General features: G+C 48.7%; 1 protein-coding gene across 1 annotated transcript in view; it reads right to left on the bottom strand.

Annotated features, from left to right (window-relative positions):
• Window positions 1–14,533, bottom strand: part of fnbp1a (formin binding protein 1a) — a 23,749-nt gene extending 9,216 nt beyond the window's left edge. Inside the window, exons 1-11 of the mRNA XM_035522108.1 lie at window positions 14,414–14,533; window positions 14,244–14,331; window positions 12,122–12,237; window positions 10,028–10,084; window positions 9,197–9,344; window positions 8,239–8,301; window positions 7,788–7,892; window positions 6,745–6,759; window positions 5,315–5,443; window positions 4,924–5,070; window positions 487–666 (exon numbers count right to left, since the gene is read on the bottom strand). Of these exons, the coding sequence (XP_035378001.1) occupies window positions 487–666; window positions 4,924–5,070; window positions 5,315–5,443; window positions 6,745–6,759; window positions 7,788–7,892; window positions 8,239–8,301; window positions 9,197–9,344; window positions 10,028–10,084; window positions 12,122–12,237; window positions 14,244–14,331; window positions 14,414–14,421 (1,056 nt within the window). The 5' untranslated portion in view covers window positions 14,422–14,533. The remainder of the gene's footprint in view (window positions 1–486; window positions 667–4,923; window positions 5,071–5,314; window positions 5,444–6,744; window positions 6,760–7,787; window positions 7,893–8,238; window positions 8,302–9,196; window positions 9,345–10,027; window positions 10,085–12,121; window positions 12,238–14,243; window positions 14,332–14,413) is intronic.
• Between the last annotated feature and the right edge of the window lie 226 nt (window positions 14,534–14,759).

Raw genomic sequence — 14,759 nt, 5'->3', positions numbered from 1 at the left:
ATGCTGTCAGCCACTCCTGGTCTGGTTTTGCTAATTCTCATGTCAGCGTGTGAAAGACCCGCCAGGCTGTTATTCCAGACACACAGATTACTGCCATTATCCTATATTATGGGTTTGGGGATGGCTTTTTCCAGAACCAGATAAAGCTTAATCCTAGACTAAAAAGATTCCTAGCACTGATTCACCACTGTCACATCAGTCTAAGACCAGGATTAATCCATCGCTGGTAAGCCATCTGAGAGTCAGAGGGTTTTCCAGTACTAGACCTGATCTGCCCAACAGCCCATCCCCTCTAAAAGTTTTCCCCTAGTCTCCCTTTCAGTGCTCCCGAACCCCTCCATTCAGCATCTCAGCGGAACGCAGCCAAACCCAGACACAGAGTGAGAGAGACTCATGGCCACACCCAGCGAGACTCACAGCCACATCCAGCCGCACACAGAGAGACTCACAGCCACACCCAGACAGAGTCAAGGCCACGGTTTGTACCTTGTTCCTCTTAATCAGAGGCCACAGTTTACTCCGGCTCCTGCGCCTGCTCTCACTGCGGGCGTTCAGGAAGCTGGACTCAGACACGGCTCTCTTCATGGACACACTGTAGTCCTCGAACTCCACATCCCCCGGTGGCTCGAACCCTGACTTGTACGTTTCTACCACCTGTTTTGTGTCCTGGGTGCAAAGAAAGAAAATAATGTGTGTTTTTTTTTATGTTAGCATTGTGCCTTGAGCATGACACCCAGTGCACTGCCACCTGGTGGTTTCTTTGTGCAAACACACATTTATGGCATTTATCTGACACTTATCCAAAGCAACTTACAATTCTGACTGAACACAGCCTGAGCAACTCAGGGTTAAGGGTCTTGCTCAGGGGCCCAACAGTGGCAACCTGGCCGGGGGGCTTGAAATGGCAACCTCCTTGAGCTGACAACTAGTCAGGTACCTTAAGTACTGAGATACCACGGCCCAGAGTAAAATAGTTTACGCAGGGAAGTGACTGTGCTGGAGTCCAGCCCTCGAGGACTGGAGTTGTGAACCTTTGACATAGTGAGAGAGAGAAAGTGCCAAGTCATGTACCTATAGGGGTGAGTTGGGTTTATCGTTCTGCTGAACTCAGCCTGGTCCCTGATGGCATAACGCAAACACACCGTGACCTCGGCTGTTTGCCTGGGTGGGCTCTGGTAAACACACCAGCTTCACCGTCAAGACCACCTACCAGCAGTGACTGTGCATGCTGAGGTCCAGAATCTGATTTCCATAGCGATCTGAATACTACATTTTGTTAATCAGAATTAATATACTTTCTAAAGCTAAAATGTAGTATGGTTCAGGGACTGTATTTCACTCTATGTCTTTTCGCCAGGCAAACCCTCAAACATGTAAATGTTTGCAAATGTGTTGAGCAACATGGATATCTTGGATTTTCCACATGGCTTCCATGATCTGAGAAATTGTCACAGTGGGTATAAATGTTTGCCTGCTTCACACGTTTGTTCGTCTGTTCCCTGACGATCATGCAGGAGATGTGGAGACAGAATCCATTTGTGGAGGCCAGTATGGGGTATTTGTGGAGGACAAGCTGCATTCCTCCCGCATCCTTCCGCTGTTGAGAGCATTCCACCTCACCCTCAACCACTCTCCTCCGACTCACAAAGCGGCCAATGTTCTGGACCTGATCTTCACCCGCACCACCACCACATCGGACATCAGTCACCCCCCTCCACCTCTCAGACCATCACTTTCTATCCTTCTCTCTCTCCCTTCCTTCTCTTTCCATCCAGTCCTCCCCAACACGTTCCTCCTCCCTCCGTCACAATCTGCACTCCATAACTCCCTCTTCCCTTACTTCTACTATTGTGTCCACCCTTCCTCACCCTGACTCTCTGTCTTCTCTCTCTTTGGATACAGTTACAAATACTTTAATTTCTACACTCTCCTCATCAGTGAGTCTTCTGTGCCCTCTCTCCTCTAGACCTGCTAAGTCCTCCCCACCTGCCACCTGGCTAACAGAAACACTGCGCTGCCACAGGAGAGAATGAAGGACTGCAGAGAGGCGGTGGAGGAAATCTCGCGTAGATTCAGACCTCAGCTCATACAAGTCTCTCCTTTCCAAGTTCTCACTGGAAGTAACATCTGCAAGGTCGTCCTACTACAGAGAGAAATTCGAATAATCATCATCATCTGATCCACGCAACCTCTTCACTATTTTTTCTTCTCTCCTTAATTCTCCCCCTCCCCCTCCTTCCTCCTCTCTTACTCCGGAGGATTTTATCACCTTCTTTGAGGAGGTTGCAGCAATCCTCCAGTCCTTTTCCCCTGTTCCCACCCCTCCAATCAACGTGCATTCCCCAACATCCAACTCTCTGACTTCTTTTTCTCCTCTCTCCTCAGACAAAATCCTTCAACTCCTGACTTCCAGCAATCCGACTACATGTCCGCTAGATCCAATTCCTTCTGCTGTTCCAGACAATCGCAAGAGATCTGCTTACTTTCATCTCTGTCATCATCAACAACTCCTTATCTTCTGGATACGTGCCTACTGCATTCAAAACTGCCAGGGTGGTACCAATCCTCAAGAAGGCCACACTTGAGATCTCCAGCGTTACCAACTACAGGCCGGTATCACTTCTCTCTTTCCTCTCAAAAGCCCTCGAACGAGCAGTTTATAATCAATTGTCTCTTTTTCTCACCCAGAACCAGCTGCATGATCCCAATCAGTCTGGCTACAAACCGGCACATTCTACAGAAACGGCCCTCATAGCAGTGACAGAAAAACTTCATGCTGCTAAAGCTGCCAGTCACCTGTTTTGATTCTTCTAGACCTTTCAGCAGCCTTTGACACAGTGAACCACAACATTCTTCTCCCTGTTCTCTCTAGGCTTGGTGTGCCTGGCTCTGCTTGGAGATGGTTTCAGTCCTATCAAGTGACATGGAGAGGATCCAAATCCAAACCATGTAGACTCTCCACTGGAGTTCTACAGGGCTCAGTATTGGGCCCCTTCTCTTCTCTTTGTATACTCATTCTCTTGGTGATGCAATATCTTCTCATGGTTTCTCCTACCACTGCTATGCTGATGACATTCAATTATTTCTTTTCCTCCCTCGCAGGTCTCGAAACGTATCTCAGGATGCTTGCCTGACAACGTGTCATGGATGACGGCCCACCATTTGAAGCTCAACCCCATTAAAAGTGAGATTTTGTTCATCCCAGGAACTCCCAACCTTTACCATGACCTCGCTGTTTCCTTTGAGAACTCCATGCCATCACCATCCGAAGCTGCCTGTAGCATGGGCATAACTTTGGACAACCAGTTGTCATTCTCAACTCATGTTTCTAATCTAACCCGGTCTTGCAGATTCCTCCTTTGTAACATATGAAGGATTCGGCCCTTTCTCTCGCAGGAAGCTACCCAGGTGCTTGTGCAGTCTCTTGTGATCTCAAAGCTAGACTACTGCAACTCACTACTTGCTGGTCTTCCTTTAAGAGCCATCAAACCTCTACAACCTGTCCAGAATGCAGCAGCACGACTGGTCTTCAATCTTCTGAAGTTCACACACGTTACTCCACTGCTGCACTCCCTTCATTGGCTCCCTGTAGCTGCGCGTATCAGATTTAAAACCTTGATGCTTGCCTACAAAGCCAAAAATGGACCAGCCCCTCCATACACGAGGTCAATAGTCAAAGCCCGAGCCGTACCTCGAGTACTTCGAACCTCAAATACGGCTCGGCTTGAAATACCTTGCTTCAGGTCTCATGGACGACAAGCATCGAGACTATTTTCTGTCCTGGCTCCAAGATGGTGGAATGAACTTCCACTTGCTGTCCAGACAGCAGAGTCCCTTGCAGTCTTCAAACGCAGACAGAAGACCCGTCTATTTGCAGAATATTTAAAGGACAACTGACACTGCTCCCTTATTGACTGACTAATTTAGTACTTATTGTAGGGTACTGTTTATGTTTAACAAACTCGAGGACTTATTGTTTATTGCACTTATCACTGTAAGATAGACCTTATGTATTTTGTACTTCTAGGCATCAGCATTGATCCCTGTATTCTACAGTATTCTAGTTCATTGGTATGTTTGATTCTAACCTACTATACTGTACTTGGATATATTCTATGAGTAAATGACAAAGCACTTTTGTAAGTCACTCGGGATAAGAGCGTCTGCTAAATGCTGTAAATGTGTATTGGGGTATTGGGGGACAGTATGGGGTATTTGTGGAGGATGTGTGTCACCTACATGTGAAAGGTCCTGAAACTCCCCAGAGGCTCACACACACACACACACACACACACACACACACACACACACACACACACACACACACACACACACACACACACACACACACACACACACACACACACACACACACACACACACACACACACTCACTAAGCCTCCTTAAATGTGTGGCAGGTGCACGTGGTGAGAGTGTGTTAGCGCCAAAGTCGGCGTAGAACTGAGCCTCTTGGCTGCCGGAGGCCCCCGACGGCCCCGCGAGCACTGGGCGGTTCGCCGGCTCCGCCCACAGCTGTACACGATTCGCAGTAACCTGCGTGCCAACACCTAGCAACGAGCATGGCTCATTAGCATGAAAGTGGGCCACTCATAGTGAAGTGGGCAATCAGAGTAATGGAGTCAGCAGCCTGTGGCAGCGCGTCGTTAATCTGTCATCTGAATGTGGCTTACCTAATGCCTGTCGATTTGGAATATGGCCAGAACATCCCTGCAAATTTATTTATTAGAAAAATTAGACCGCACTGACATGCAAAATTAACTGCATTATTTCACACATTTGTTAATAACTAGTAGTACTTGTAACAACTTTTTACATTGATTGCACTAATGTAATGAACAGAAGGCAGCCAGAGAGGAAGTTTAGACAGTTCTGCTGCGCCAAAGGCCTCAAGGATCGCTCACCATTTTGGGCTCGATGGACTCGGCCGCCTTGGTCATCCCGTCCAGACACTTGGTGACGATGGGCAGGACCTTGCGCTCGGCCTCGGCGTAGCTGCGCATGCTCTCCCCCACCCTCTCAATCCTCCTCTCCTCCATCTCCTGGATCCTCTGCACACACGCGCGTCTTTAGCACACCGCTCACCCCGCTCACCCCCCAACTGCCCCAGACGCAGGAGGCCTGCGAGCCGTTACAAGCGAGTTGTACCCAGCTGCGGTACCCTGCCTCCCCGACGCGCGAGCCGTCAAAACAAAAAAGTTCCCATAAGTCTGTTGGCTTGCCTTGAGCGCAAGTGCGCATGTGATGTGAGTGTTGCGTGCGTACGTACGTACAGGCGCGCGTGTAATAACTCACCTGGAAGATGTGTGGGATAAGGGTGTAGTAGTGCTCATGCTGATCTTTATTAAACTTCTGCAGGTAGGACAGATACTCGCTCTTACTGTCAGCAGCGATCTGATGCCTTATCTGAGCCTGCTGCTTTGCCTGAGAGAGAGAGAGAGAGAGAGAGAGAGAGAGAGAGAGAGAGAGAGAGAGAGAGAGAGGCAGGCAATAAAGGGCATATTCAGCAAGTCCAATATTTTTTAAAAGCACCCGTTTCTCCATTACAGGGTAATGCTGTTGAATACACACAAACAAACAGGTAAACAAAAAACAAACATGTGCACTGGTGTCAAGCAGCGCTTTAGCGGTGCATAACGCTTTAGCGGTGGCGTGGGCCGCTGGGTAATGGAGCGAAGCGGCCCAGTTCGGCTGCGCGTAAAGGGCCTCCAGCCTGCAGAGCTGCACCGCACAGCCTGCTCCTGCACATCTGTACAGAGTTAGGAACACCAGGGAAACACTTCAAACCAACCAACCACCCAGAACCAAAAAAGAACCACATAAATTCACATTATTTCATGCAGTTTATTTACAAACAGGGCGGGGGCGGGGGGGTATTTCGCGAAGCAAGCCTTTCCCACAGACCGGATTATGTAAGCAACGCATTGGTCAGCCATCAAAGCAATCAGGTTGTAGACGAGTCAGGGGACAGCTCCCTTGGGCGGCCTTGACCTTTGGCACGGGGGTCGTCCCGCAACGAAGCCTGCTTCGGGAATTACCGCCGAGGCATCGGAGCACAGTAACCGAGGGCACACAGGCAGGATCCGACAGTAGAAACCCACCTCTCCGAGACCACGACACCTAGAAACTAGCTTCTAAGGCCTAACCATGACAGCAGCAGAAGGAGGGAGAGATTGAAGGAGCACCAGGGATAGATAGAGAACAGGAACAGAAACGCCGCAGGGAAAAAAAACAAAAACACACACCACAGAGCTCCTGCAGCGCACGGACACAGCACGCACGAATGAAACGAAACCCAAATGGCCAACGAGTCCAAAAAGAATTCCTCGGAGCGGGTTCCAGCACACAGATCCATACGGCATGCACAACACCAGCACAAAGACCAAGACACACAGCACTGAAAATGGACAGAGATTTGATTTGGCTGCTTTGCGCTTAGAGCCTGGCGTGACCGTTGGAACGCGGAACGTGTGCTCCCTCGGCCGCTTAAATCGTGGAATTTGGTGACGCAAATTTTCCTAACGGGATCACACTAATCGCTAATGAGGAGGGTTAACGTTGATGAGCAAGTGGATTTGTGCACTGCTTGGCCCACAGGGAGGTTTTACAGCAGGAGATCTGGACAGAGAAGAGACACTTCTACACCGACGCTGATGTCTATGGGCACACAGGAAACAGGTTAACAGTCCCCCACAGACAGAGACGACTCGGGGTTGTAAACCTACCTTGAGTGAACACCGCTTTGAGACATGTTAAAAAACACAGAAACAAAGTCCATTAGTGTCACAACACCCTGTACTGCTACGCAGAAGGTGAGAGATATGCAAATGTGTTAGCTGAACCGCAATTTTTATTTGGAATAAATCGGCTTCTTAGACTAAAAGTCTGAAGATACAGAGATGTTTCTTTTTCATAAAATAACACCTACACAAAAAAAGTCATCCTTCTTAGTAATTTCTTTGTAACTATCAGGTTTTAATGGGAGTGTATACCTGCAGTGTACCGCTAAACATGAAATCTCTCTCAAACAAGGAGTGTGTGGATGCAGAAGATTTTTGAAACGAGCAAAACAACTACAATACTGTCAAATTTCAGTCTGATTTATAATTACCATTTGAGTCACCTTGGTTATTCCTTTTTTTTGGTTCATACTGTAAAATCAAATTAACTGAAGAGGCAGTTCATTTAATGGTACAGTGATAAGTGGATTTCTGGGATTTCTTGCCAGTGTGAATCAGCCCTTATAATTCCAAAGGACTGATGACACAGGCTGTAAAACTGTCCACAGCTCGTTAGGTTCCAACAACTGTCCAGTTTCCCTGCGGGGAAGCACCGCACATGCCCAGAGGGAAGGCTACGGTTAGTGGGAAGAAGAGCGAGACTCTCCGGGATGCAGCGGAAAAGGTCTGAATAAAAGCCAAGTGCATCACTAACACGCATCCGCCCCAAACACACTGCAGAAAACCCAGTGTCCCCCTTCAGTCAAGCCCGGAGCTGGGAGAAGAAGAATCCTGGGTCATTGGAGGCAGAGATGGAAGAAAGCAGAGACAGAGAAGGGGAGCAAGTCAGGGGCGACTTGGGTGGGGAGGGGCGGAGAGAGAGAGAGAGAGAGAGAGAGAGAGAGAGAGAGAGAGAGAGAGAGAGAGAGAGAGAGAGAGGGAGGGGGAGGGGTGAGAGAGAGAGAGAGATGGGGGGGGGGGGGAGGGAGAGAGAGAGGGGGGGGGGGGGGGAGAGAGAGAGAGAGAGAGCGCCCTGGCGCTGGGTTTACCTTCTCCACGTCCGCCTTGGTCACGTTGATGTCGGTGTCCATCTTGTCAAAGTAATGCTGGGCTCGGTCTGCCTCCTTGCAGTCCCTCTCGAATCTTCTCTTGCTCTGCAGGAGACCAAAGCTTCTCATCAGCCACCAGTAAAGCACCCCGAAGCCGCTCGGGCAGATGGAAGCTTGTAGGACAAACTAAAACCTGACCAGGCCTGTCTGGGAAGGCGCAGTGAGCGTGCGAGGAACTGCTGTGGGCACAGAAACGTAGACTACCCATGCCCAGTTCAGGCTCTTAAGGGACAAGCGTGTTTCCCGGACACGGAGGCAGGCTAGTGTTGGCCAAAATAGAGCCGCTAGTCGCGGCTCTCCGCAGGAAACCTGCGGGACACGCCCATGGGTGGGACACGCCTGTGTGAATTTCAGCCGTGTGCGGGAGACGACCGTCTGCAGACGCACTCACCGACTCCAGCTGCTTCCAGGAGTTCTCAATATGCTGCTGGGCTCTTCGGCCATCATGAAAATGCTGGAGAAAGAGAAGATGCAAAGAAAACCATCAGGACCTTGCGTTTGCCTCGTCACATGTTCATCGCGCCACCTGAACAGAATACCACCCTTTCCGACCACAAATTAAAACAAAAATCTTTATCAGCAGTCCAGCTAAGGGCCGAGCCTAAACCTTATCCATGTGCACAATCTGAAGCTCATCTCTGGAGAGGAAAGGAAGACTTTTTATTGGCTTTGCGCTATTAAAAGCGGTCCTGATTTTTGCTGACAACGAACGCAACACCATGCAGGTCTGGTCCAGACGACGCTGGAGAGACAGTCCGTCCAGAGCTCAGCTGAGCGGATGAAACGTGAGCCCCTCTGAAGCCAAGCCATGGTGCGCTCGGCCAAAAACAAAAGGCTCACAACTCACAAAGTTCTTATTGTAACAGAAATCATCTGCTGGGGTCACTGAGGTCGCGGTGCCACCTCTCTCGCGTCACAAGCGTTTCTGCCTGACTCATCTTTGACCCCTCCTACTCCCAGGATGCCAATCTGCATTCTTTGGAATTCTTAAAAGGGCACTTTCTTTCAGCCCATCATCATGAAGGTCAGACAAGAAAATTATTTGCCAAGCTACGAGCTGGCCTACAGTTGCGTAATCATGTCTTACCACCACCCCCAAATGGTGCTGGTTCAGCCCAGCTTGCTCAAACAGAGGACTTGCAGACTCTTGGAGCGACCCAGTGGGGGTGGGATGGGGGGGGGGGGGGTAGTGGTCTGCTCCTCCCACTCCCACTGACCCAAACGCCCAACCCACCATTGGCTGTGGCATGGCGTGAAATGTTCAACAAAATAATAACATATTTGACATTCCTTATCTACACACACACACACACACACACACACACACGTTTGTGCACCCCCAACCATACCGCTTTGCGCTCCGCTTTGAGCTCCTGGATGTAACGCGTCAGCTCCGAGATGATCTGCGTGGAGAGATTCTCAGCAATGACTTCGTGCTGCCCGGCGTAGTCATTCAACTCGTTCAGGGTCATGAGGAACGCTCGGCAGGAGGTGTACCTGATGACACGAGAGAGAGAGAGAGAGAGAGAGAGAGAGAGAGAGAGAGAGAGAGAGAGAGAGAGAGAGAGAGAGAGAGAGAGAGAGAGAGAGAGAGAGAGAGAGAGAGAGAGAGAGAGAGACAGAGGATGTCAGAGCAGAGCCCCACCGCTCCAGGTGGGGAAGACTTCTGTACTAGTGTTATTCTAACAGGGTCGTGACCCCTGTACTACCATTACACTGGCAGGGTCGTGACCCCTGCATTAGCAATACTCTGACAAGGTCGTGACCCCTGCATTAGCAATACTCTGACAAGGTCGTGACCCCTGCATTAGCATTACTCTGACAGGGTCGTGACCCCTGCATTAGCATTACTCTGACAGGGTCTTATGCTTTAACATGCCTGAAAATCTAACAGCCAGTAATCAAGTTCGACAGTGAGCTGCAACAGGATAAGATATAGGGAAGCGGAAGACAAAATGGAATACATAAATTTATTATTATGATGATAACTGGTTTATCAGTAGTATCAGTTATCTGGCTACTAATTAATTAATATGATTGAAAAGTGGTTTTGCAGTTAATATATTCTTGCATGTTAATCTAGCAAGATTAATTAATCTGGTGTTTATATGCAATGGTGATCCAAAGTGTGCACTGTGTGTTTCCCACTGCACAACATGAGTGAATCTAAAATGTCTTACTTGTGTTCATCCTCTTCTCTGGAGTTTTTCTTGGGTTGGTACTTCTTAGAGAGATTTCTGTAATCAAAGCAAAGCCAACAGCCAGTGACCAGCAGACTGTCCATTAAACGCCTTTGATATCACAGGATTTCCTAATCAGACTACAATATAAACATTTTATCAAACATTTGCTTCTACTAAAACAACAGCCTGTACTTTATGGGTTTATTCATAGAGTAACTGTTATACTTTTTGTTTAGGAAACTAGGCTATGAAAAATTAGCATATTTAATTTGCATATGTAATACAAAATTATTAATTATCATCAAGTAGAACAATTCTTATTAAATATATCTATTAAGTATGAATTTATAAGCAGGATCTTTTATTACACCGTGCAAATGTGCTATAAACATAACCCTGAACATCGTCTAATAAAACTTTATATACCAGATGTTACAGGTATACCTTCATTTTTCATGGAATGTTTATATTTTTATTCATATTTCTTTTTTTTAATTCCACCCTTCATATTTTGTCTAGTAAAGCAATTCCAGGGTGGAAAGCAAACACGAGCTGTTCCTGTCGCCACCGTAATCCTCTCACGATCGTGACTTCAGACAAGCGCTCTAATTCACACTGCTGACTTTTGTAAATCAGTGTGGAGAACTGAGAAAAAAACAGCACAGTCCGGCAGACAGAAACGCAGAATGAACACTGTCTCTGCACACAGCGTCCCACACCAACACCGGGACATTCATTCAGATAAATGCAAAAGGGGGCACACAATGCTAATGAACATGACAATGTCACCCCCTTCTATAGTCTGCAGCTCGCTCGCTCGCTCGCTCTCTCTCTCTCTCTCTCTCTCTCTCTCTCCCCCTCTCCCTCCCAACTCCACGCACACGCCCGACTGTACCTCCCCGTAGGCTGACGTGTTGCTAGGCAGATCACCATCCTGCAGCTTCCTGTCAAAGCTGCACCGGCGCTGCCGTTCGCTGTCTCTCTGTGAGCTCACCAAGGGACTAAACACTAGCGCTGGTTCCGGAGGCGCACGGCAGCATGGCAGCACAGCATGGACTGCTGGACCAAACCCAGACCCTCAGCAGAACAACGAGCTTCTCGTGGCTACTGTCCATGAGTGGAGGACGGGTCAACGCTGTTTGCCTACTAACAGGTGATTCTGAGTCAGATAAATCCTGACGTTTTGTTGCGCGCTCAATAGCAAGCACGAGGGAGACGTTATTCTCTCTTCCCAGCCAAACACACGTAGACTAGAAGACTACACAGGACTCGTAAAGCACCAACTCACAACTCCCTGTAAAAGAGGGATTTTCTCATGCGTGTATGGGAACCACACCCACACAGAGAGAAAGGGTCTGTGTGTTGTGCTTCTGGCCTGGACAATAGACAGCAATAAGCCCCAGCTGGGTGTGTAATTATGAATTCAGAGGGTTTGCAGCAGAAATGTGTGGCATGTGCATGCTTGTGTGTCTGCGTGCGCATGCAGGACTGGAGCAGAAGCAGACACTGTGTGTGTGTGTGTGTGTGTGTGTGTGTGTGTGTGTGTGTGTGTGTCTTCTCTGGGGGACAGTCTATCGGTGCGCTAGTCACATTTCTAAACCACTGACCCACCAAAACCAGAGAGTGACTAGCAAAATGTGGGTCAACACCGTAGCAACCCGGTAACCATGGCAGCACACGCTTGGCGTGTAACATGTCCAGCTTCATATGTTCAGTATGTTCACTGAATAGTGAATAGCAGCTTTGTTCAAAATGTGCTATAGTGGGTAACAGCAGATCTCCTGTTGTCATCACTGAATAAAAACTTTTTCTGCACTGTGTTCCCAACGATTGGTCAGTGTGGTCCCAGACACGTACAGAAACACAAGGGTGGTCCTCACGCAGCAACCGAACAGCCAGAGTGCGAGAGTACGCATTCGTCATAGTCATCACTGCAGGACTTACAATAACAAAAATCGACACCTCAGTTCCTCAGTGACACAAACTTTAAGGCCTGACCATCAAGTATCGGCTTTGGACTGCCGTCACGACCTACCAGGTAAAGGTTTGTGAGTAGGGCTTTAACACACCACACCCCCCCTCTTCTCCTACCTCATTTGCTTGGCGTAGCTCATCTCAATTTCGGATCGCTCTTTCACAAACTTGGTGTAGCGCTCCACAAACTCGATGCCCCACTGCGTGTGCTTCTCCAAGTTATCGAACTGATCCTGAGAGAGAAAACAAAAGAAGAGCTTTCAGCAGTTGCACGTTCCTCTAATTAAAGGTCACGGCACCAAAATCCCCACGGTCATATTAACTCCACAGGGGCTCTCTCTGGGTGGCACGTCTGAAATGGTGGGAGTTCATTTAACACCGCAGGAGTTGATGGGAACCTAACGGGAGTTAGCACCATGGACTTTTCCTGTTAATGAGTACTCAGACAAGCCAGACAATGTCAACATTTAATTAAATAGTCTTCTGTCATGAAATGGTTTTAAATGTGCTCTAACATTTCCTCCACACATAAATAGACAGTGGGAATGGTGCAGGTTTGAAGTCCCAGCCTTACCGAGCTCGAGCAGCTCCCCACTAAGGGTCGCTGGGACACTGATTTCCTTCCTTCAAGTTCTTCCCGCAGCGCCCGAGCATCTTAAGCTCGACTTCTGTACGACTGCCAAACCAAAGGGATCAAATTCTGAAATTTTTCCACATTTTAAAAGGTTTTATTAGTTTTATCCACCGTGAGTCGGGCGTAGCTCTCTCTTGCCCTAGCAGCCGTTATGCAGCCCGAAAGCGGCGACGCCGAGTACCTGGTTTGAAACTTTGCTATTTTGAGCACTGCCGCCCTCTCGCCGGACCCTCCACGCTCCACGGAAGACCACCACGCTCAGAGGCAGCGGGGAGGTGTCATCCTCCCCTCCCACCAGAACCACCGGCTGCACGCGGCACAGCCGTGTGCCGCCAGCTGACCCGCAGTGATAAAGCACATCTGTGCGCCGTTCAGCCTCCATTCGCACACCTCCAGGGAACATTCTACATCTATTGCAACTGGAACTATCTAGGCTAGTGTTATCCAGCCTCAGTCCTCAAGGACGTTTCTACTCCATGGGTTACTGTTTGCCCCTGAAATTACAGCAGAAACGTGAACCTAAAGCGTCCATAACTGAGGACTGGCCAGCGATGAACTAAGGGGTCCTCATCGGACGACACTGTGGGAAGAAGATAGAGCACGTTTCGGAGAAAACAAGAGGTCCGAACACCTCCCCACCAATTAGTCATCCGATAAATTATACCAGACCGGCAACACGTGCTGACATTGGCCTGTCGATGCCTCGTCGCTCAGAAATGATGAAGGCTGCGTTTCACGGGCGCGAGGGTGCAGGTGTTTGCCATACGGCGCTAGTGCTTTTTGACCTCCCCGCTCACGTGAAGTTTATTTACCGACGTCCACAGTTCGCTCGCGCGCCTAGGCTGCACTTGTTCCACGTTTAACCCCCCAAAGCTACCGCAGCGCTGTTATCAAGCTGGAGATGAACAAAGAAAGCGCAACGCCTGAATCCCTTCTACCACGACACGGGGAAGAAGGATATCAGGCCTGCACCTACGATGATGACGAGCAACATCCAGACGGAGACTGCTGGGCTACATCACACGTGCGCAGCAAGTGCGAGATGCATTGTTACTTGGCAGTCGCATATCCCACGCCGTTAGCGCCTTCCTTTAATAGTGCACTTCTAATGAATGAGGCGAAACCGTAGTCATATGCATCTGTCACAACCATGCAGGAACGCTGGAATATTTAGCGTGCATTTTGCATGCAGACAGGGACAGGCATTAGCTACGGATTATTGCGTGATCGAGCCAACCGTGCTGGCTAATAATTGATTAAACTAGGACTGCTTAAAATATGCAAGGCATGTATAAAGACGTCCCAAAATCCAGAAATAAAATCTAATGTGATTCCACGGTGCCTAAACGTAATAATTCCTCGCCTGCACGACTCCTAAAATGGGCGGATCATGTACCTTGGTGGCTAGGTAGGCGGACGGGACCCAGACTGGATAGCGCTAGCTCGCTCGCTGTCTGTCTGTAGACTGCTGGTGCACCTGCCGATTACTGATGCACATTACGGATCGAGTACATTCTGGCTTGGTACACCAAGGCGTACAATTCTTCCACAAAGTATTTTTTCTGCACAAGTCATCCATCACAGCCCCACGTCGACTATACATACCCATAGCTCAGTCCCCCAACTGCAGTTCATGGTTTCGAGGCAGTTCCTCCGCAACAATCCTCTGTTCGAATGCATGAGTAGACGCTGTCTTGGAGCAAATGGTTAAAACACGGAATAATGAATAACCGTCAAGGATGTAAACCTCGATCGGCGACACCTGCTGTCTTCACCTCTGCATGCTGCAAACCGCAGACGATGAGCTCGCTAGGTTTCGCCGTCAGATGTTTAAGATATTGCCCCTCTCCGCCGTGCATGCGCCCGCTTCTGACAGGAGACAGCCACGCGCAAGGCGTACGGCGCTCGCCCCAAGAACGATACTGGGTGCCAGAGCAAAAAAAACCTAAAAATAGTCAGAAAAAATAATAGTCAAATAACGTCCGTCCATGAAGCAGAAATTGTTGACTCTAGTGCATATTATATGTATACATGGTTGAAGAAAATTTGAATTCAGAAGTTATATTTCTCACTGATTTTTGACACTATAGGGGCAATGTTGAAATTAATCGGCTTCATTAT

The sequence above is a fragment of the Electrophorus electricus genome, chromosome 23 (genome assembly GCF_013358815.1).
Source record: "Electrophorus electricus isolate fEleEle1 chromosome 23, fEleEle1.pri, whole genome shotgun sequence".
In the NCBI taxonomy this organism is placed as follows: Eukaryota; Metazoa; Chordata; class Actinopteri; order Gymnotiformes; family Gymnotidae; genus Electrophorus; species Electrophorus electricus.
This window is presented reverse-complemented; position numbering and strand designations above follow the sequence as displayed.